The sequence below is a fragment of the Pongo pygmaeus genome, chromosome 10 (genome assembly GCF_028885625.2).
Source record: "Pongo pygmaeus isolate AG05252 chromosome 10, NHGRI_mPonPyg2-v2.0_pri, whole genome shotgun sequence".
NCBI classification, from domain to species: Eukaryota; Metazoa; Chordata; class Mammalia; order Primates; family Hominidae; genus Pongo; species Pongo pygmaeus.
The window spans coordinates 55111472-55131909 of NC_072383.2; the positions used below are offsets into that span (position 1 = coordinate 55111472).

General features: G+C 43.6%; 1 protein-coding gene across 18 annotated transcripts in view; it reads right to left on the reverse strand.

Annotated features, from left to right (window-relative positions):
* The window catches only part of R3HDM2 (R3H domain containing 2), a 178829-nt gene that overhangs the window by 45128 nt on the left and 113263 nt on the right, over positions 1-20438 (reverse strand). For 9 of the 18 annotated variants that reach the window (XM_054445742.2, XM_054445755.2, XM_054445749.2 and 6 more), the window contains 5 exons: positions 11544-11743; positions 6918-6941; positions 4475-4516; positions 1190-1276; positions 440-566 (listed from right to left, as the gene is read on the reverse strand). In XM_054445742.2, coding sequence (XP_054301717.1) covers positions 440-566; positions 1190-1276; positions 4475-4516; positions 6918-6941; positions 11544-11708 — 445 coding nt within the window. In that variant the 5' untranslated portion in view covers positions 11709-11743. Of the gene's footprint in view, positions 1-439; positions 567-1189; positions 1277-4474; positions 4517-5752; positions 5819-6917; positions 6942-11543; positions 11744-20438 lie in introns of those variants that run through there. The other 9 variants (XM_063647050.1, XM_054445756.2, XM_054445751.2 and 6 more) reach the window with 2 other exon arrangements.

Sequence of the window (20438 nt, forward strand, 5' to 3'; positions counted from 1 at the left end):
TGAGCCAAGATCATGCCACTGCACTCCAGCCTGGGCGACAGAGGGAGACTCCGTCTCAAAAAAATAAAAATAAAAATAAATAAATAAATATCACCCTAGCCATCCCCAAACCAAAATATAAATGGCATCTGGAGGATTTGCTACCAATGATTATCAATGTCACCATTATTCCAGAGCACAAGTAAAATCAGAATTGACTACATTGTCCTCCTATGGATAATGCCAATGCAGATGGAGTAGCTGTCTGTGGCATGTGAGCTCCTAAGGCAGGTTCAGTTAAAGAAGTAAAGAAAGTAACTTCGTTAGGCATCTTCTCAAGCAACCAAGTTAGCAGAACACCACAAATTGATGGGCCAGTAAGGCTAGCAGGTGCCAGGCTTCAGGATAAAAGTAAAGGGCACTGCCCTAGAACAGATGAGAGATGGGAAAAACTCCTTACCTCTGGACAGCATCTTCCTTGGGATCTTTTCTTTGTTTTTGTCCTTGTCTTCCTTTTCAGAGACATCTTTTGTGGACTTTTCTTCCTCTTTGTCAGAAGGGCAACTGATGTGCAATTGAATTATATCCTTAAGGGGAAAAAGGATAATCAAAGGGGGAAAAGGATTTTAACTTTCTTGCAGCTCCCTTGGAATCTCAAAGAAGGTAAATCTTGGGGTGGCAGCCCTCTCTTATAGATTAGTGTTATTTTGCTAATTAAACTGTTTTAGTTTTATTCTATCAAGAGGGTAGAGGCACAGCTTTTTCTGCCAGCAAGCACAGCCTACTTTATGGAGAGCTCAAATTACACAGGCTGTTCTTGGCATAGGTATTGAATGGTAATGGTTCTAACCACCAGAGGGGGAGGGTACACATAAGAAAATAAGATCTAGCTCTGGGATCTTCTTGTCTGCATCATCCTAGGTGGTCAAGATATGAACACCTATACTTCATGCTCTCACTATGCTGGGGTTTTTTTCTTTTTTCTTTTTTAGGGTCCCCCTCCTCCCTGGCGCAGGTCTGTCAGCACTGCCACTGCCACTGGAACCCACAGCTGGGAGGAGAGACCATGCCCTGTTTTACTACAACAGCTTTTGTTCTGAAGTACCTTCTACCCTGATTTTCAAGTCTGATGTTGCTGTGACTGCCATACTACATCTTACCAAACAATTGCCAAGAGCAAAAGCTACACTTACTCCTGCAAATGACCTACCTGGGTTTCTAATGGCCCATCAGCAAATGGGGTGGAGGACTCCTCACACACTGCCAGGCTGCGCACCAACTTTAGCTTGGAATTAGACTGAAAAAAACAATTTTCAATTTTTTTTAATGTATCTTATATATTTCTTCCCTTGGTGAACATTCATAAAGCTTTTGGCTGAATGAAGTGTCCTCTTTGGCTCTGTTAGTTGCTGTTTCCATTAAACAGGGGTGTTTTTCAAACAGGTCCTACTCACCAGTCCCTGATTCACTTGAAAGATACTTCTCTTGCTTACAACAGTAGACATGTACAAACTGGCTACGTGGACAGATGGTAGGAAACCATTTCACTCAGCCCTCTTCTCTCTTTAGCCCCGTACTCTAATTTCAGTCTCAGAACTTTATGCAAACACACAGCAACATAGCATAGTAGAAAGACAATGGGGCTGAGAGCCAAAAGTCCTAGCTTCAACTCCTGGTTTTGTACTTACAAGCTATAAGACCCTGAACAAATTACCTGACCTCTCCAGGTCTCTGTTTTTCCTCAGGAAAATGGCGATAAATACCTAAAATTACCTAAAAACCTGTTGTGAGAATTAGATAATATATAGTATGTAAATATACATATCATTAAATAGTGCTTAGCATACAGTAGACAATAAATGCTAAATGACTCTAAACCTGACATGCCAAGGGTATGGAAAGAAGTGTCTACGAAAAGAGTAAGAGAAAGACAGGCCAAGCATGGTGGCTCACACCTGTAAACCTGGCATTTTGGGAAGCCGTGGTAGGAGGATCACTTGAGGCCAGGAGGTCACAGTCTGGGCAACATAGTGAGACCCTACCTCTACAAAAAAATTTTTTAAAAATTAGCTGGCCATGGTGGCACATGACTGTGGTCCCAGCTACTTGGAAGGCTGAGGCAGGAGAATTGCTTGAGCCTGGGAGGTTGAGGCTGCAGTGAGCTGTGATCATGCCACTGCACTCCAACCTGGACAACAGAGTGAGACCCTATCTCAAAAAATCAAAAAACAAAAAACTAAAAAAAAAAGACAGATAAAACTTTATTAACACTTGGGATTTAATGCAATAAAACCTAATCTGCCTGCTTTACTTCTGCTAGCTGGTGAATCCCAAAAATATCAGAAATCCACTATGCAAATCACTTCTCTCCTAGGGATCCACCCAAAGCTAAAAACTATAGAGTGACTCATTAGAAATCTACCTATAAACATTTACTGAGACTCAATACAATAAAACCAAGGATTACAGTAAATACCAAAGTACAAAACATGACAGGTATGCTCTAAGTAGCGCAGTATAGCAGAAAGAACTTGTGAGCCTGAAGAATTAACTTCATGCCTAATTCTGCCACTTGCTACTGAATGTACTTTGTTAAGCCACTCAACCCCTATAGCCTAAGTTTTCTCATCTGTAAGATGGAGATAATAGCTGTCTTACTTATCCCAAAAAATCTGAGAGGAACTAAAGTAGCAGTAAGTAACCTTTGTTTTGAACTTTAACATCAAGCCCGTCACTATGGATCAGGCCATGTAAGGCAAGCCACAGAGCCAATGTATCATAGCTCTTGGTCTTCTTCAAACTCAAGCCACGTAGTGGCTGAGCCACTCTCCAAATTCTATCACTATTTTTTTGGAGGAACAGGGTGGCCAACCTTAATTATTACTTTTGGTGGCAATTCTTCCCAATTCAAGAAAAATTTAATACTTTACTGCTTCCCAGTTAAATTAAAAACCTATCACACACTAACACACGCAGTCTTCCCTGATAACTCTGCTTAAAATAATCTGTGATGTGCTAATTTTATCATATAATGATTAAAAGCAAAATCCTCTTCCTGCCCCTAAAAAGTAAAACATTAGGTTAGCTGGGTGCAGTGGCTCATGCCTGTAATCCCAGCACTTTGGGAGGCCAAGACAGGTGGATCGCTTGAGCCCAGGAGTTCGAGAACAGCCTGTGTGACATGGTAAAATCCCATCTGTACTAAAAACACAAAAATTAGCCTGGCATAGTGGTGTGTGCCTGTAAGCCCAGCTGCTTGGGAGGCTGAGGCATGAGAATCACTTGAACACGGAAGGCAGACGTTGCAGTGAGCCGAGATCACACCACTGCACTCCGGCTACAGAGTAAGACTCCATCTCAAAAAAAAAAAAAAAAAAAAGAAAAAGAAAAATGGCCAGGCATGGTGGGTCATGCCTGTAATCCTAGCACTTTGTGGGGCTGAGATGGGTGGATCACCTGAGGTGAAGAGTTCGAAGCCAGGCACGGTGGCTCATGCCTGTAATCCCAGTACTTTGGGAGGCTGAGGTGGGCAGATCACTTGAGGTCAGGAGTTCCAGACCAGCCTGACCAACATGGTGAAACCCCGTCTCTACTAAAAGTACAAAATTAGCCGGGCGTGGTGATGCATGCCTGTAATCTCAGCTACTTGGGAGGCTGAGGCAGGAGAATCACTTGAACCTGGGAGGCGGAAGTTGCAGTGAGCCGAGATCGGGCCATTGCACTCCAGCCTGGGCAAAAAGAGTGAAACTCCATCACACACACACACACAAAAAAGAGTTTGAGACCAGCCTGGCCAACATGGTGAAACCTCATCTCTCCTAAAATTACAAAAATTAGCCAGGCATGGTGGCGGGCGCCTGTAATCCCAGCTACTTGGGAGGCTGAGGCAGGAGAAACGCTTGAATCCAGAAGACGGAGGTTGCAGTGAGCCAAGATTGCACCATCGCACTCAAGCCTGGGCAACAGAGCAAAAAATTCCGTCTCAAAAAAAAAAAAAAAAAAAAAAGTAAAACATTAGGGGGAAAAAAAAGCCTGTATTTTTAGGATATCCAAAAATGTTGAGTCATTTTTCTTAGTGGGGCAGGATTTATCTTAAAGAAAACTCACAAGGAAAAAAAAAAAAGGAAGAGGGAATAAAAAGACTCGTATAAGCAGCCATTCTCCTAGAGAAGCTAGGAGTGAGCAGAGAAACTGGTATTTCAGCACAACTAGTATCCAGTTCTTTCAGGCTCTGTGGAAGGCTCCAGCTGGGTAGCCTTTCAGGCATCAAATGTGTATACACCTATGTATGCATACACAGTTTCCATTAGAGGTGTGTATGTGTATGTGTACATGTGTGTATGCACACTTATGCAGGTTCACAATTGGGGTACAGCGTACAGGCAAGAAAACTCTGCCTACATAATTTGAACAAACTAGATATTCATGACAAGTCTACTTGTGAAATGTATTACTAATAACATTAGAAAAGAAGCTACAGAGGAAGGGCTCTCACCTTGGCTCTTTTCCTGGCATGACCATGGTTAGATGTCCGCCTCTGTTAGAAGGGAATTGGAAAATATTAAAGGTGGAAGAAAATCAACATGTAAGTTAAAAATAATACATGTTTATAAAGAAAAAGCACTAACTGTAAAAACCATTACAACAGCCAAACTATGATGAGGACCACTTGATGTGGGTTTCTCCCTACAACCTACAACTCTAACAACTGTGACAGGAAAGGGACTACAGGCCATCTACAGTCAAATCACCATTGATCATTAAGTTAGAGAATCAGAAGATGGTCAGATGTGGTGGCTCATGCCTGTAATCCCAGTACTTTGGGAGGCCGAGGCAGGTGGATCCCTTGAGCTCAGGAGTTTGAGACCAGCCTGGGCAACAAGGCGAAATCCCATCTCTGCAAAAAAAAAAAAAAAAAAAAGAAAAAGAAAAAAAAAATTAGCCATGTGTGGTGGCATGCACCTGTAGTCTCAGGTATCTGGGAGGCTGAGGTGGGAGGATGGCTTGAGCCTGGGAAGCGGAGGTTGCAGTGAGCCAAGATCGCGCTACTGCACTCCAGCCTGGGTGATAAGAGCCAGACCCTGTTTCAAAAACGAAACAACAAAAACCATTAAAAAAAAAAAGAGTTGGAAGACACTGATTTTGTTGGCCTATTTCACAGACTGATAGAAGTTACTTTTGGACAAACCATGGTATCATGTCCTATTTAGGATGCTTCTGGAAATGTCACTACCACAGCATGAAAGAGTGTTTTTTCCCCCAACCCTGTTCACAGAAGCCTATTTAATCCATAATGGATATGAAATATGGCCCCTAACCATCACTTATAATATCTTTATAGGACAACACACACATTCATAGTTCCAACTTGAGATACCCAAAATATCTGTTCCTATAGCTGCAGAAATGGAATGAAGAGTCTTCTTCCCAAATGCCTCCCTCCCTGAGTTATCATGATACAAAGAAGGGAGCATAAAAGATAGGGATAAGACCTCCAGAACAAGGGGAAGAGAGTGGATAAGGGTCAGGATAGAAACTGAGGAAGATAAAGAATGAAGGCATAAGGTGGGATGAGGGAAAGAACAGCCAATTAATAAGATTTGTAAACATCTGAGAAGTCAAAATGGGGGCTTCTGGGAAGAGGTTGGGTAGGGTTATATATGGGGATGAGGCATTTAGGAGTTCTGAGATGTTTGGAATGGAACTCCAATGGGGCGTAGAGGGAACTGAGGCAGGAGGATAGGGGAGGGGAAACAAGTCAGAGACAGAGTACCAGCATGGCCTTGGGTAGGTGAAGATTTCTCTTTTCTTGGTCTTCTTCACTAGTTAGCAAATAACACGGCCACAATGCAAAATGGAGAACTGAGAAGGTGGATGGAAAGAATAAGAAGTGATGGTGTATCTGCTCAGTAGTAAGATCTGTTGCAGTAAGGGAAGATTCATAGTCCAGAAATATGAAGCAGTATTTGTCACTACTTTTTCAAACAGGCAATACATACACATGGCACAAAGATTCAAAAGGCATAATGGGGGTATATATAGAACAGTAAGTCTCCTTTCATAATTGTCCCCCAGATACTTGGTTGTCTCCTAAATGGTCAACCAGTATTGAAGTTCTTTTGGATATATCCAGGTATCTTTTATGCATATATAAGCTTAGTGTATGTGTACACAAAGGTTTTTTAAAAAACCAAATATATTGGCTGGGGGCGGTGGCTCATGCCTGTAATCCCAGCACTTTGGGAGGCCAAGGTGGGCAATCACCTGAAGTCAGGAGTTCAAGGCCAGCCTGGCCAACATGGCAAAACCCTGTCTCTACTAAAAAATACCAAAATTAGCCAGGCATGGTGGTGGACACCTGTAATCCCAGCTACTTGGGAGGCTGAGGCAGGAGAATTGCTTGAACTTGGGAGGCGGAGGTTGCAGTGAGCTGAGATTGCGCCACTGCACTCCAGCCTGAGCAACAGAGCAAGGCTCCGTTTCAAAAAAAATAAAAATAAAAATAAACATATTATACATACTACTGTGAACCTTGCTTTTAAACTTTTTTTCATGAGTATCATTCTATAGAAGATCTACCCCATTTTTAATGGCTACATAGCATTCCACTGTGTAGCTATACCATAACTTATTTTACCAGTCTCTAATGTTTCACCATTTAGGATGTTTCTGACCTTTTGTTAGTATAAATAATGACCATATCATTGAATATATATAAATATAGTATGTCTGTAGTCCATTTAAAAGTTTTTTATAAAGTATTCCTAAATTGCCCCTCAAAGTGGTTGTACCAATTTAGACTCTTACCAACAATATATGAATGAATATGCTTATTTCCCAGAATGGATAGTTTTAACAGCCAAACATATATTAAAAGCCTAATATACACCATGTTATCATGCTAACTACTGGAGGATATGGAGATAAAAGGCACAAACCTTGTCAAAAAGGAACTCATAATCCTGTTGGAGAAGACAGACAAACAGACAATTACAATACAGTACATTAAGTGTACTAGAGAGGTACTCATGGAGTGCTACAGGAGCACACAGCAGAAGCATCTGACTCAGACCTAGCAACCCACAGATTCATACATTTACAGATATTGAGTGCCTGCTATGTGCAAGGCACTGTGTTGGCCTTAGAGATACAATGGTGAGCCAAAATTGACCTAATCCTGGGCCTCGTAGTGCTTATAGTTCTGTAAGGATGACAGACATTAATCAAAGAATTATACTATATACACCTGCAATAGGTGAATAAGGTTTTCAAAGGCTTCCTAGAGAAAGACATTATCTGGATTGAGTTTTGAAGGATAAATAGGCATTAGACAGATGTTGGTAGGGGTGGGAGTTGGAGGAGGTCAGGATAAGAATATTAAGGTGGGCATTCCAGGCAGAGAAAGCATGTACAAAAGCATGCTTTCCCCAAATTTTTAACTCCTATTTATAACAGGGACCAAGGAATCAGATAATGCTGATGCACTGGATGTCAGAGGTGATGGCTGACAGGCAAGAGACTAGGTCACAATATAACATGCTGAGAAATATTGGACTTGGCTTAAGGCAGTAAGACACACAGAATGTTTGAAGAGAGTTAACACAGGCAGTTCTTTATTTCACAACCACCTTTCTAAAACAATATGGTACATTTATCAAAAGGGATTACAAGTTTAAAGGCAGAAAGCCCAACTAAGAGGCCTTACCAAGTTGGCTATTTTTTTTTTTTTTTGAGATGGAGTCTCGCTCTGTTGCCAGGCTGGAGTGCAGTGGTGTGATCTCAGCTCACTGCAACCTCCGCCTCCCGGGTTCAAGCGATTCTCTTGCCTCAGCTTCCCGAGTAGCTGGGACTACAGGCACGCATCACCACACCCAGCTAATTTTTTTGTATTTTTAGTAGAGGTGGGATTTCACCATGTTAGCCAGGATAGGCTCAACCTCTTGACCTCATGACCACTCACCTTGGCCTCCCAAAGTGCTGGGATTACAGGCGTGAGCCACCGCGCCCGGCCTCCAAGTTGGCTAAAAGACATTCTTGGCTGGGTGCGGCAGCTCACGCCTGTAATCCCAGCACTTTGGTAGGCTGAGGCGGGCGGATCACCTCAGGTCAGGATATTGAGATGAGCCTGGCCAACATGGTGAAACCCCGTCTCTACTAAAAATACAAAAATTAGCCGGGCATGGTGGCACGCACCTGTAGTCCCAGCTGCTTGGGAGGCTGAGGCAGGAGAATCACTTGAACCTGGCAGGCAGAGGTTGCAGTGAGCCAAGATCACACGCCACTGCGCTCCAGCCTGGGTGACAGAGCGAGACTCCATCTCAAAACAAAAAAAAGGACACACCTAAATTCAGTATGTGTTGAGGACTTGCCCATTCTAAACAGAATCTCAGAACCTGCATTTTCTAGCATTGTTTCCATGCAAAAGATGTTCTGAGTTTCACTTGCTGATCCCAAGGATATATCTCACACATTATATGTAATGAACGTCCCTTTTCCCCAAACTTTTCAGCTCCAATTCATAACAGGGACTTTTTTGAAAGGACCACTTAGATTCTTGGGGAGATTTCCAGGGTATAAAACCAGGGAAGGCTGGAGAAGCAGAAATGCTGTTGTTGTTGTTTTTTTTGAGATGGGGTCTCACTCTGTCACCTAGGCTGGAGTGCAGTGGTGCGATTTTGGGCCACTGCAACCTCTGCCTCCCAGGGGTTCAAGTGATTCTCCTGCCTCAGCTTCCCGAGTAGCTGGGATTACAGGCATGCGCCACCAGGCCCAGCTAATTTTTGTATTTTTAGTAGAGATGGGGTTTCGCCATGTTGGCCAGGCTGGTCTCGAACTCCTGACCTCAAGTGATCCACCCGCCTGGGCCTCCCAAAGTGCTGGGATTATAGGCATGAGCCACTGCACCCAGCCATGCTCTTTTTTTTTTTTGAGACACGGTCTCACTCTGTCGCCCAGGCTGGAGTGCAGTGGTACAATCTTGACTCACCGCAACCTCTGCCTCCCAGATTCAAGCAATTCTCCTGCTTTAGCCTCCCGAGTAGCTTGGATTACAGGGACACGCCACATGTCCAGCTCAGAAGCAGAATTTTTAGTGCTGATGAAGGTGTAAATGGTATGTTGGGAAATGGATAGAGAGTAGAGTGCTTCTTAAGGTACTGCTCCATAGGATCCAGGGAGGCTGACAAGACTGAATACTTTGCAAAAGGAACAAGAGCTCCAGTAGATGGCAGCAGCAGCTCCACCTGCTCTACCAGCAGCAAAAGGAGTCAAGTCAGAGAGGAGGCAGGTCCCCTTCCAAACCCCGAGACATTGTATTTGTATTTCCATGTGAAGACTTTTTTTTTCTTTTTTTTTTTTTTGAGTTGGAGTCTTGGAGTCTCGCTCTGTCACCCAGGCTGGAGTGCAGTGCGGTGATCTTGGCTCACCGCAACCTCTGCCTCCTGGGTTCAAGCAATTCTCCTGCCTCAGCCTCCCAAGTAGCTGGGAGTACAGGCACACGCCACCACGCCCAGCTAATTTTTTGTATTTTTAGTAGAGACAGGGTTTCACCATGTTGGCCAGGCTGATCTCGAACTCCTGACCTCAAGTGATCCGCTCACCTTGGCCTCCCAAAGTGCTGGGATTATAGGCATGAGCCACTGTGCCCGGCCTGAAGACATTTTTAAACTAAGCGAGTGTCCATAAAGCATATAAAACCTACAGATGGGGCCAGGTGTGGTAGCTCATGCCTGCAATCCCAGCACTTAGGGAGGCCAAGGCGGGCAGATCACCTGAGGTCAGGAGTTCAAGACCAGCCTGGACAACATGGTGAAATCCCACCTCTACTAAAAATACAAAAAATTAGCCGGGTGTGGTGGCAGGCGCCCGTAATCCCAACTACTCAGGAGGCTGATGCAGCAGAATCGCTTGAACCCAGGAGGCAGAGGTTGCAGTGAGCCAAGATTGTGCCATTGCACTCCAGCTTGTGCAACAAGAGTGAAACTCAGCCTCAAAAAAAAAAAAAAAAAAACTATAGATGTCCCTTCTTTTCTGCCTAGCTTCAAGAAGTACATAAAACAGGAATTCAGAACACCATTTATAATTGTCTCCTAAGAATAGAATAAACTTAGACCCAAAAGTTCATTTATTATCTTTCATGTAACATGACAGCACATAATGAAACATTCATCACTTATCTGTCCTGAATATTTAAAATTCATTATTTGTATCAGTGGAGGCTGGAAGTACAGCTGGAACAGTGGCAGATTGTCTCCACAAGCTCTGGAAGAATGGGCAGGGAATGACAACTCACATGTAATAATGGAAAGAAAAACAGCCAGGGCAGAGACTGGTGAATTGTAAGACGAAAAACAGTAGAAAAGCAGGCAGCTAGAGAACAAAATATCTCAGACAGCTGCCTAATTTTAATTCGTTCCTTTATATTATTGCTGTTTTAATCTTTAAAAAGACAAACCTTACATGAATTGAATTGTCTAGAAAAATTATGCTTCAAGTTTCCAGACCCTCTAAAATGTTGTTGTTCCTGTGTTTTAATCTAACTTCTTGCTAGTGTTGTCTGTCTCTTGACTTATAATAAAACCAGTTTTCACCCCTGGGCATGAAGGAAAGGATTTGTTGGGCTTGGGTTACAGAAGAAACCAGCAGTGACCACAGAATAAGGGCTCTAACAGGTAGATGAGAGGAGGCTCAGAGTTTGGGCTGGCCAGGCAGAAACCAAAGAAGAACCCCACAAGGAAGTTTGGCTAAATATCTACTACTATCATTTCTGTACTACAGTACGAATTTGGATGAAAAACATGGCAAACAAAGAGTGAAATTCCTTTTACTCACATTTACCAAGTGGCAAGCTCAGAGGCTATTTCTGACCCAGAAAAATGCTGACTGCTTTAACACAACCAGGATATGAATTTAACACTGTGTGTAAAGCCAGGAAGCTCAAGTTTTAAGAGTTTATTGTATGAGTCATTTTATGACTTATTAAATATGTGTTTGTGTACAGTTTATTTTTTGGTAATAAAAAAAGTCAAAATGCAGCAAGAACCAGTGAACTCAGGCCCAAATAGATTAGGGATTTTACTCTGTCCTTTTTAGACTTCATTGTGGACTATATGACAAAAAGGGAAGATTTCTTTTGAGAGTTGAAGCTGGAGTTTTTAAAGAGAATCAAGTGTTTCTAAAAGTGACTGATTCTTACACATTTCCACTTTTTTTCAGGTACAAAGAATGTTGGCCGGGCACAGTGGCTCACACCTATAATCCCAGCATTTTGAGAGGCAAAGACAGGAGATAATTTGAGGCCAGGAGTTTGAGACCAGCCTGGGCAACAGAGAGAGACCCTGTCTCTACAAAAAAATTTTTTTATATAAGCTGGATGTGGTTGCACATGCCTGTAGTCCCAGCTACTTGGGAGGCTGAGGTGGGAGGATCTCTTGACGCAGGAGTTTGAGGTTGCAGTGGGCCCTAATTGTGCCACTGCACTCCAGACTGGGTAACAGACAGAGCTGGGTGACCTGTCTCTAAAGGAAAAAAAAAAAGTGTGCATACAATGCACTTCCAATCATTACCTGTGTCTCCTGACGCAAACTGGTATCTTCACATTCTTTCTCAATTTCTTCCTTACTTGGAGTCTTAGATATAAACTTGTTTTTGTTTACAGATTCTTCCACCAGTTTTTTTTCTGATTCTTTCATTATTTCCAGGGTCTCTTGAGTAGTGTTACTGTTAGACATGTTCTTCAATAGAATACAGTGGCCTCTATGGACTCCTAAAGAAACATCAAATGCATTAAGCAGGAGGTATGTATCCATACTTAACAAATACACAAGACTTGTATTTCACACGGGTACATTTTTTCCAGCAGCCTTCCTATAACCCAGAAAAGAGTTATTTAATAAATGCTGTCCCTGGGTTCATTTCTTTAAAAAAAAAAAAAAACCTTTATTGAGGTAAAATTGACATAAACTGCATGTATTTAAAATGTATAATTTTATACTATGACACATGCATTCACCTGTCAAACCATCACCCCAATCAAAACAGTGAGCACATTCACCATGCCCCAAAGGTTCCTCATGTCCCTTTGTAATCTCTTCTTCCCTTCACACTACCCCCAGCCAACTACTGATCTGTTCTGTCACACAGATTAGTCTGTATTTTCTAGAATTTTATATAAATGGAATCAATCATACACTGTCTGGACTCTTACTCAGCATAGTTATTTTGAGATTCACCAGGATTCAGTTCTAAAGTAGCATGAGCCCTCTTGACACTTTGTTTTCTCCCCTTGTTCCCTACAGAAATTTGCTCACATTTCTGGCTCAATCACTTCACCCACTAGATTCTCTCCAAAAAGAAGAAAATTATAAAGCTCCATTGACTACTAGAAAGGAGTATTCTCCTTTCCCAAGGAAGAACTTTCACAGCTACCACAAGCCCACAACACTGTTACCAACTTCAAGCTACTCTCCCTTCAAAAAGAAGTAAAATCAGACAAAGCTTAAATGGTTATAGAATCTATAAAATCCTATATATATATATATTTTTTTTTTGAGATGGAGTCCCGCTCTGTCACCCAGGCTGGGGTGCAGTGGCACAATCATAGCTCACTGCAACCTTGAACTTACGGGCTCAAGCAATCTTCTCACCTCTGCCTCCCAAGTAACTAGGAATACAGGCATACGCCCAGCTAAATTTTTTTTTTTTTTTTTTTTTTTTTGAGATGGAGTCTCGCTCTGTCACCCAGGCTGAAGTGCAGTGGCATGATCTCGGCTCACTGCAAGCTCCGCCTCCTGGGTTCATGTCATTCTCCTGCCTCAGCCTCCTGAGTAGCTGGGACTACAGGTGCTCGCCACCACGCTCAGCTAATTTTTTCTATTTTTTAATACAGACGGGGTTTCACCGTGTTAGCCAGGATGGTCTTGATCTCCTGATCTCGTGATCCGCCCGCCTCAGCCTCCCAAAGTGCTGGGATTACAGGCGTAAGCCACCGCGCCCAGCCTGCCCGGCTAATTTTTAGGATTTTTTTTGTAGAGATGGAGTCTTGGTATATTGCCCAGACTGGTCTTGAACTCCTGGACTCAAGTGATCCTCCCACCTAGGCCTCCCAAAGTGTTGGGATTAGAGGTGTGAGCCATCGCACCCAGCCTTAGATTCTTTCCTTTATCTTAAGCAAGCTGAAAAAACAAGAAGAGAACTTTATAGACATCTGTCCTTCAGAAAGATTGGGTCCCTCCCTGGAGGAGGAATCTTTACTTTGCTATACACTATTTGGGTTCAGTCAACCTACTGTCTCCCAGTGATAGAGTATCTATACTGCAGGGAGGGCTGCTTCTTTATCACTTACTATCACTACCTGGGAAATCCTGTAATGAAGCCTACACAGTTCTCCAACCACACATTAAGAATCAGAAGTTGATACTCTACACACAGATTCATGTCCTCAACTGCCCAAGTCAAACATGTTTAGCTCCAACAATAGTTTGCAGAGGTTTCTCCTTATACAGGTTACCGACTGTACTTCAAACCTAAAGACTTCTTTCCCTCCTTTACTGGAAACTCTCCCAGATGTCACATCTATTCCCAGTGTAGCCCTAGGAACGGAATTAAATAAACAGACAAATGGTTAGCAATGCTTCAAGAAAATTGTCACAACAGATATTTTCCTCTCCTTCAAATCAGTTTAAAGGGTAAGAAGGGTAAGACCCAGAAGTCTTTCAAGAAGCAAAGTTAGCCTCATCCTGACATAAGTTAGATGGTCTGCCAGGCTATTGCTTTGTGATTTATTTTTTTTTTTTTGAGACAGGATCTCACTCTGTCACCCAGGCTGGAGTGGAGTGATGCGATCATAGCTCACTGCAGCCTCAAACTCCTGGGTTCAGGGAGTGGTGGCATGTGCCTGTAGTTCTAGCTACTCAGAAGGCTGAGGTGGTTAGAGTATTGTTTTGTTCACCTTGTGGTGGCTCTTCAGCAGCTGCCTGGAGACTTGGTTTACTTAGGGCTAGATAAATTATCTTTAGAGGGCCAGAGAGTCATTCACACAATTGCAAAGTCATATAGTTGACGGCCGGGCACAGTGGCTCATACCTGCAATCCCAGCACTTTGGGAAGCCAAGGTGGGTGGATCACCTGAGGTCAGGAGTTTGAGACCAGCCTGACCAATATGGTGAAACCCTGTCTCTACTAAAAATACAAAAATTAGCCTGGCATGGTGGTAAGCCATTGCATCCAGCCTTAAATTCTTTCCTTTATCTTAAGCAAGCTGGCTCAATTGCGCTCAATTGCCTCCCAGCTGCTTGGGAGACTGAGGCAGGAGAATCGCTTGAACCTGGGAGGCAGAAGTTGCGGTGAGCCGAGGTCGCACCACTGCACTCCAGCCTGGGTGACAGAGCAAGACTCTGGCTCAAAAAAAAGTCGTATAGTTGAATTTAAAGATGAGAAATATTAGAAGAAACTGGCTACAAATATTGAAAGAAACTGACTACAGACTTCCATTTTAAAATTATCTGATTCAGTAACTAAAGGCTACTATAAAAACAGTTATAACCTACAGACCTTCATGGATCATTGCTATACATGGGACTTTGTTTATGTATGTAGTATGTATGTATGTATTACCCACCCCCACAATGGGTAAATCAAGCCTCAGTTCTCTTCAGTCTGAAGTACTAGTAAAACTCAGCACATGCATTCTCCATATCTCTTGGCTAGGAAACATTAATAAAGATCAAAACTGGGGGCTGTGTGTGTTGGCTTATGCCTGTAACCCCAACACTTTGGGAGGCTGAGCCAGCAGGATCGCTTGAGCCCAGGAGTTCTAGACTAGCCTAGACAACACAGTGAGACCCTGTCTCTACAAATTTTTTTTTAAAAAATTAGCCAGACATGGTGGTGCACACTTGTAGTCTCAGCTACTCAAGAGGCTGAGGCGGGAGGATCACTTGAGCCCAGGAGGTCAAGGATGCATTGAGCCATGACTCTGCCACTGCACTACAGCCTAGGCAACAGAGTAAGACCTTGTCTCAAAAAAATAATAATAATAATAATAATAAATAAATTATGCTGGGTGCAGTGGCTCATGCCTGTAATCTTAGCACTTCAGAAGGCTGAGGTGGGAGGATCGCTTGAGGCCAAGAGTTTGAGACTGGCCTGGGTGACATAGTGAAACCTCCTCTCTACAAAAAAAGAACAAAATTAGCTGGATGTGGTAGAGTGTGCCTGTCATCCCAGCTACTCGGGAGGCTGAGGTGGGAGGATCACTTGAGCCCAGAAGTTCAAGGCTGCAGTGGGCTACAACCACACCACTACACTCCAGCCTGGGTGACAAAACAAGATCCTATCTCTGAAAAAAAAAAAAAAAAAAAAAAGATCAGGCACAGTGGCTCATGCCTGTAATCCCAGCAGTTTGGGAGGATGAGGTGGGTGCATCACCTGACGCTGGGAGTTTGAGACCAGCCTGACCAACATGGAGAAACCCCGTCTCTACTAAAAATACAAAATTAGCCAGGTGTGGTGGTGCATGCCTGTAATCCCAGCTACTCGGGAGGCTGAGGCAGGAGAATCACTTGAACCAGGAAGGTGGAGGTTGTGGTGAGCTGAGATTGTGCCATTGCAGTCCAGCCTGGGCAACAAGAGCAAAAATCCGTCTCAAAAAAAAAAATTAGTCAGGCACGGTGGCTCACGCCTGTAATCCCAGCACTTTGGGAGGCCGAGGCGGTTGGATAACCTGAGGTCAGGAGTTAGAGACCAGCCTGACCAACATGGAGAAACTCCATCTCTACTAAAAATACAAAATTAGTGGGCGTGGTGGTTCACACCTGCAATCCCGGCTATTCGGAAAGCTGAGGCAGGAAAATCACTTGAGCTGGGAGGCAGAGGTTGCGGTGAGCCGAGATCGTGCCATTGCACTCCAGCCTAGGCAACAAGAGTAAAACTCTGTCTCAAAAAAAAAGAAAAAAAAATTAAATAATAGTCAAAACTGGAAGAGTTCTTAGATTTGACCTCCCACAATCTTCCCCTATTCCCCAAAGAACTCATTTTTGTAATTTTCTGAAAGGCCTGCTAACCTCTGGGAAAACTGGAACAGGATCATTTCACTATTTATGAAATAGTCTTAATTGTTACATAGTTGCTCCCTATTATAAATTATGAACTGCTTCAATCTTGATCCTAAATCAGTCTTAGAGTCACAGAAAATTAAGTTTACATATTTTATCATATGATAGGCCTTCAGTATTTTTCTCTTTTCCAAGCTTAAATAGCCTCAAATTTATTTGTCAGAAAGAAAAGGTGATATAAAAAATTATAAAGCAGTTTTCGTTTTTTGGTTTTGTTTTTGAGACAGGGTCTCACTCTGTCACACAGGCTGCAGTGGCATGATCGTGGCCCACTTCAGCCTCAACCTCCCGGGGCTCAGGTGATCCTCCTATCTCAGCCTCCCAAGTAGCTGGGACTACAGGTATGTGCCACCACGCCTGGCTAATTTTTCTGTTTCTTTTTTTTTTTTTTCTTTTTTTGAGACAGAGTCTCACTCTGTCACTCAGGTTAGAATGCAGTGGTGATCTCACTCACTGCAACTTCTGCCTCCCAGGTTCAAGCGATTCTCCTGCCTCACCCTCCCAAGTAGCTGGGATTACATGCACTCGCTTCCATACCCGGCTAATTTTTATATTTTTAGCAGAGACGGGGTTTCACCATGTTGGCCAGGCTGGTCTCCAACTCCTGACCTCAGGTGATCCACCCGCCTCGGCCTCCCAAAGTGCTGGGATTATAGGTGTGAGCCACTGCACCCAGCCTAATTTTTCTATTACTTTTAGAGGTAGGGTTTTGCCATGTTGCCCAGGCTGGTCTCAAACTCCTGAGCTCAAGTGATCCACCTGCCTTGGCCTCCCAAAGTGCTAGGATTACAGGCCTGAGCCACCGTTCAAGGCACAGCAGTGGCTTGTTTCTTTTTCAAGGATGGGCCTTAATTACCAAATGGGTATATTTTGTCAAATCAAAATGACAACTTTGCAGCTCTCCTTCACATGTGGGTCAGGAAAAGACCAACTATCTGGATACCTGGAATAATTTCAGTGTCCAACCACTGTTTCTCAGCCAAAACACTGAATGCAAACAAATAAAAAATGATCTTTCATCTGTAGAATATGGTCACATATTCAGCCTCAAGTTTTATGGAGACACATGGCTTCCTTCATTCATTGGAGAAACAGGAAGACTTGAACTTTAGCTTCTTACAGATACCCATAAAACAGACTGATTTAACTACCCACTTTTAAGAATTTAGTCAGTTGGCTGGGCGTGTTGGCTCACGCCTACAATCAGAGCACTTTGGGAGGCCAAGGCAGGTGAATTGCTCAAGCTTAGGAGTACAAGATCAGCCTGGGCAACATGGCAAACCCCATCTCTACCAAAAATACAAAAATCAGCCGGGCGTGGTGGCACATGCCTGTGGTCCTAGCTACTTAGTTGAGCCTGGGAGGCAGAGGTTGCAGTGAGCTGAGATCGCTCCACTATACTCCAGCCTGTGCAACAGAGTGAGACCTGTCTCAAAAAAAATTTAGTCAGTCATTCTACTGAGACCACCAGCCTCTTGAAGAGCTGTATAAAACAAAGTAATTCTTACACTGCGAAAAATGAAGCAGCAGAGGAAAGGGCACCTCCTCAGATTTCCCTGTTCTTCCACATTCGTTGATCTAACCCAGATTTCTTTTGGCGCTTGCCTTCCCCTGAGAATACATGATCAGGGAAGGAGACCTTATCCCCAATCCCTGGGAGATGGATATAAATTAGTTAAACCAATTGTGGTAATTCTGTTTCCTTTTTGTGACTGGTTTTAGAAGGGACAAGTGGCACACAAAGGGACTTTGTTGGATGGAAAAGGTTTCCTATTTTATTTAAAATTTTTTTAAAGCCTCTGGAAGAAACAGGTATCTTCTACCAAAGGTGATCTTGGATGCAGATGATACCTAGACTGTGGCAGCACCCTGCCAACACATGGAGGATGGGGAAGCAGAGAAAATAAGCCTGCATCCATCCTTTTTTTTTTTTTTTTTTTTTTTTTTTGAGATGGAGTCTCACTATATCACCCAGGTTAGAGTACGGTGGTGAGATCTTGGCTTACTGCAACCTCCACCTCCCAGGTTCAAGTGATTCTCCTGCCTCAGCCTCCCTAGTAGCTGGCAGGCCTGCACCACCATGCCCAGCTAATTTTTTTTTTTTTTTTACATGGAGTCTCACTCTGTTGCCCAGGCTGGAGTGCAGTGGTATGATCTTGACTCACTGCAACCTCTGTCTCCTGGGTTCAAGCGATTCTACCTCAGCCTCCTGAGTAGCTGGGATTACAGGCGCGTGCCACCACATTCGGCTAATTTCTGTATTTTTGGTAGAGATGGGGTTTCTCCATGTTGGCCAGGCTGGTCTTGAACTCCTGACCTCAGGTAATCCACCCACCTCAGCCTCCCAAAGTGCAGGGATTACAGGCGTGAGATATCGCACCCAGCCTAATTTTTGTATTTTTATAGAGATGGGGTTTTGCCATGTTGGCCAGCCTGGTCTCAATCTCCTGACCGCAGGTGATCTGCCCACCTCAGCTTCCCAAAGCGATTGGGCTTTTTGTTTTTTTTTGAGACAGGCTCAGGCTTTTTGTTTTTTTTTGAGACAGGGTCTCAGTCTGTCACCTAGGCTGGAGTGTAGTGGCATGATCACAGCTCACTGCAGCCTCAACCTCTGGGGCTCAGCCTCCTGAGTAGCTGGGATTACAGGCGCCCATCACCACAAATCGCTAATTTTTGTATTTGTAATAGAGATGGGGTTTTGCCATGTCACCCAAGCTGGTCTTGAACTCCTGGGCTTAAGCAATCCACCCGCCTTGGCCTCCCAAAGTGCTAGGATTACAGATGTGAGCCACCCTGCCTGGCTGGAGCCTGCATCCTTGATGCTGTGATTAGACAACAATTAGTCAATCTCGACCCTCCCTATATCTGGACTTCCTGATATGTGAAGTCATAAATCCTCTTACCATTTAAGCTACTCTGAGTTGAGTTTATTATGTCAGACTCCTAGGAGATAGTTTAAAAAAAAAAAAAAGGGGGGTATATTAAGAAGATAGTTTAAAAAAAAAAAAAAAGGTATATTAACAGAGGAATGGGCCAGGCCGGGTGGCTCACGCCTGTAAAGGCCGAGACAGGCGAATCATGAGGTCAGGAGTTCGAGACCAGCCTGGCCAGCATAGTGAAACCCCGTCTCTACTAAAAACACAAAAAAATTACTAGCCGGGTGTGGTGGGGGGTGCCTGTAATCCCAGCTACTCAGGAGGCTGAGGCAGGAAAATCACTTGAACCTGGGAGGCGGACGTTGCAGTGAGCCAAGACTGCGCCATTGCACTCCAGCCTGGGCAACAGAATGAGACTCCGTCCCACAAAAAAAAAAAAAAAAAAAGAGGAATAGCTGGGCGAGGTGGCTCACACCAGCACTTTGAGAGGCTGAAACGGGTGAATCACTTGAGCTCAGGGGTTCGAGACCAGCCTGGCCAATACAGTCAAACCCCGTCTCTACTAAAAATACAAAAATTAGCTGGGCATGGTGGGGTGTCTGCCTGTAATTCCAGCTACTTGGGGGGCTGAGGCAGGAGAATCGCTTGAACCCAGGAAGAGGAGGTTGCAGGGAACCGAAATCATACCATTGCACTCCAACCTGGGCAAAAAGGCAAGACTCTGTCTCAAAGAAAAGAAAAAAGAGAGGAACTACCTGGACCAGACAGAGAAGTCCAGCTCTTTAAGCAGAAATAACTGACAGGCTGGGTGGTGCAGTGGCTCACTCCTGTAATCCTAGCACTTTGGGAGGCCGAGGTGGGCAGACCACGAGGTCAGGAGTTCGAGACCAGCCTGGCCAACATAGTGAAACCCCATCTCTACTAATAGTACAAAAATTAGCCAGGCATGGTGGTGTGTGCCTGTAGTCCCAGCTTCTCAGGAGCCTGAGGCAGAAGAATCGCTTGAACCTGGGAGGCGGAGGTTGTGGTGAGCTGAGATCGCGCCACTGCACTCCAGCCTGGGCAAAAAAGCGAGACTCCATCTCAAAAAAAAAAAGAAAGAAAGAAAAGAAAAAAGAAAGAAAGAAATAACTGACAGGGAGACAGGCAATAATAATAATAATCAGCTAAAACTTTTGAGTGCTTACATTGTACCAGGCACTATCCTAAAATATTTTATATATCTCATTTAATCTTACAATGATCCTATTACATATTTATTCTTACTATAATCACCATTTTACAGACAAGTAAACTGAGGCGCAGAGAAGTTAAACAGTTTGCTTAAAAGGGCACACAACTGGCACATGGCAGAGCCAGGACTCAAAGCCAGAAAATCTGGCTTTGTTACTTGCTTTCTTAAACTTTATACAATACTGCCTCTAACTAAGGAGAGAAATAGTCAAAAACCAGAAAGGAAAGTCTAACAAAG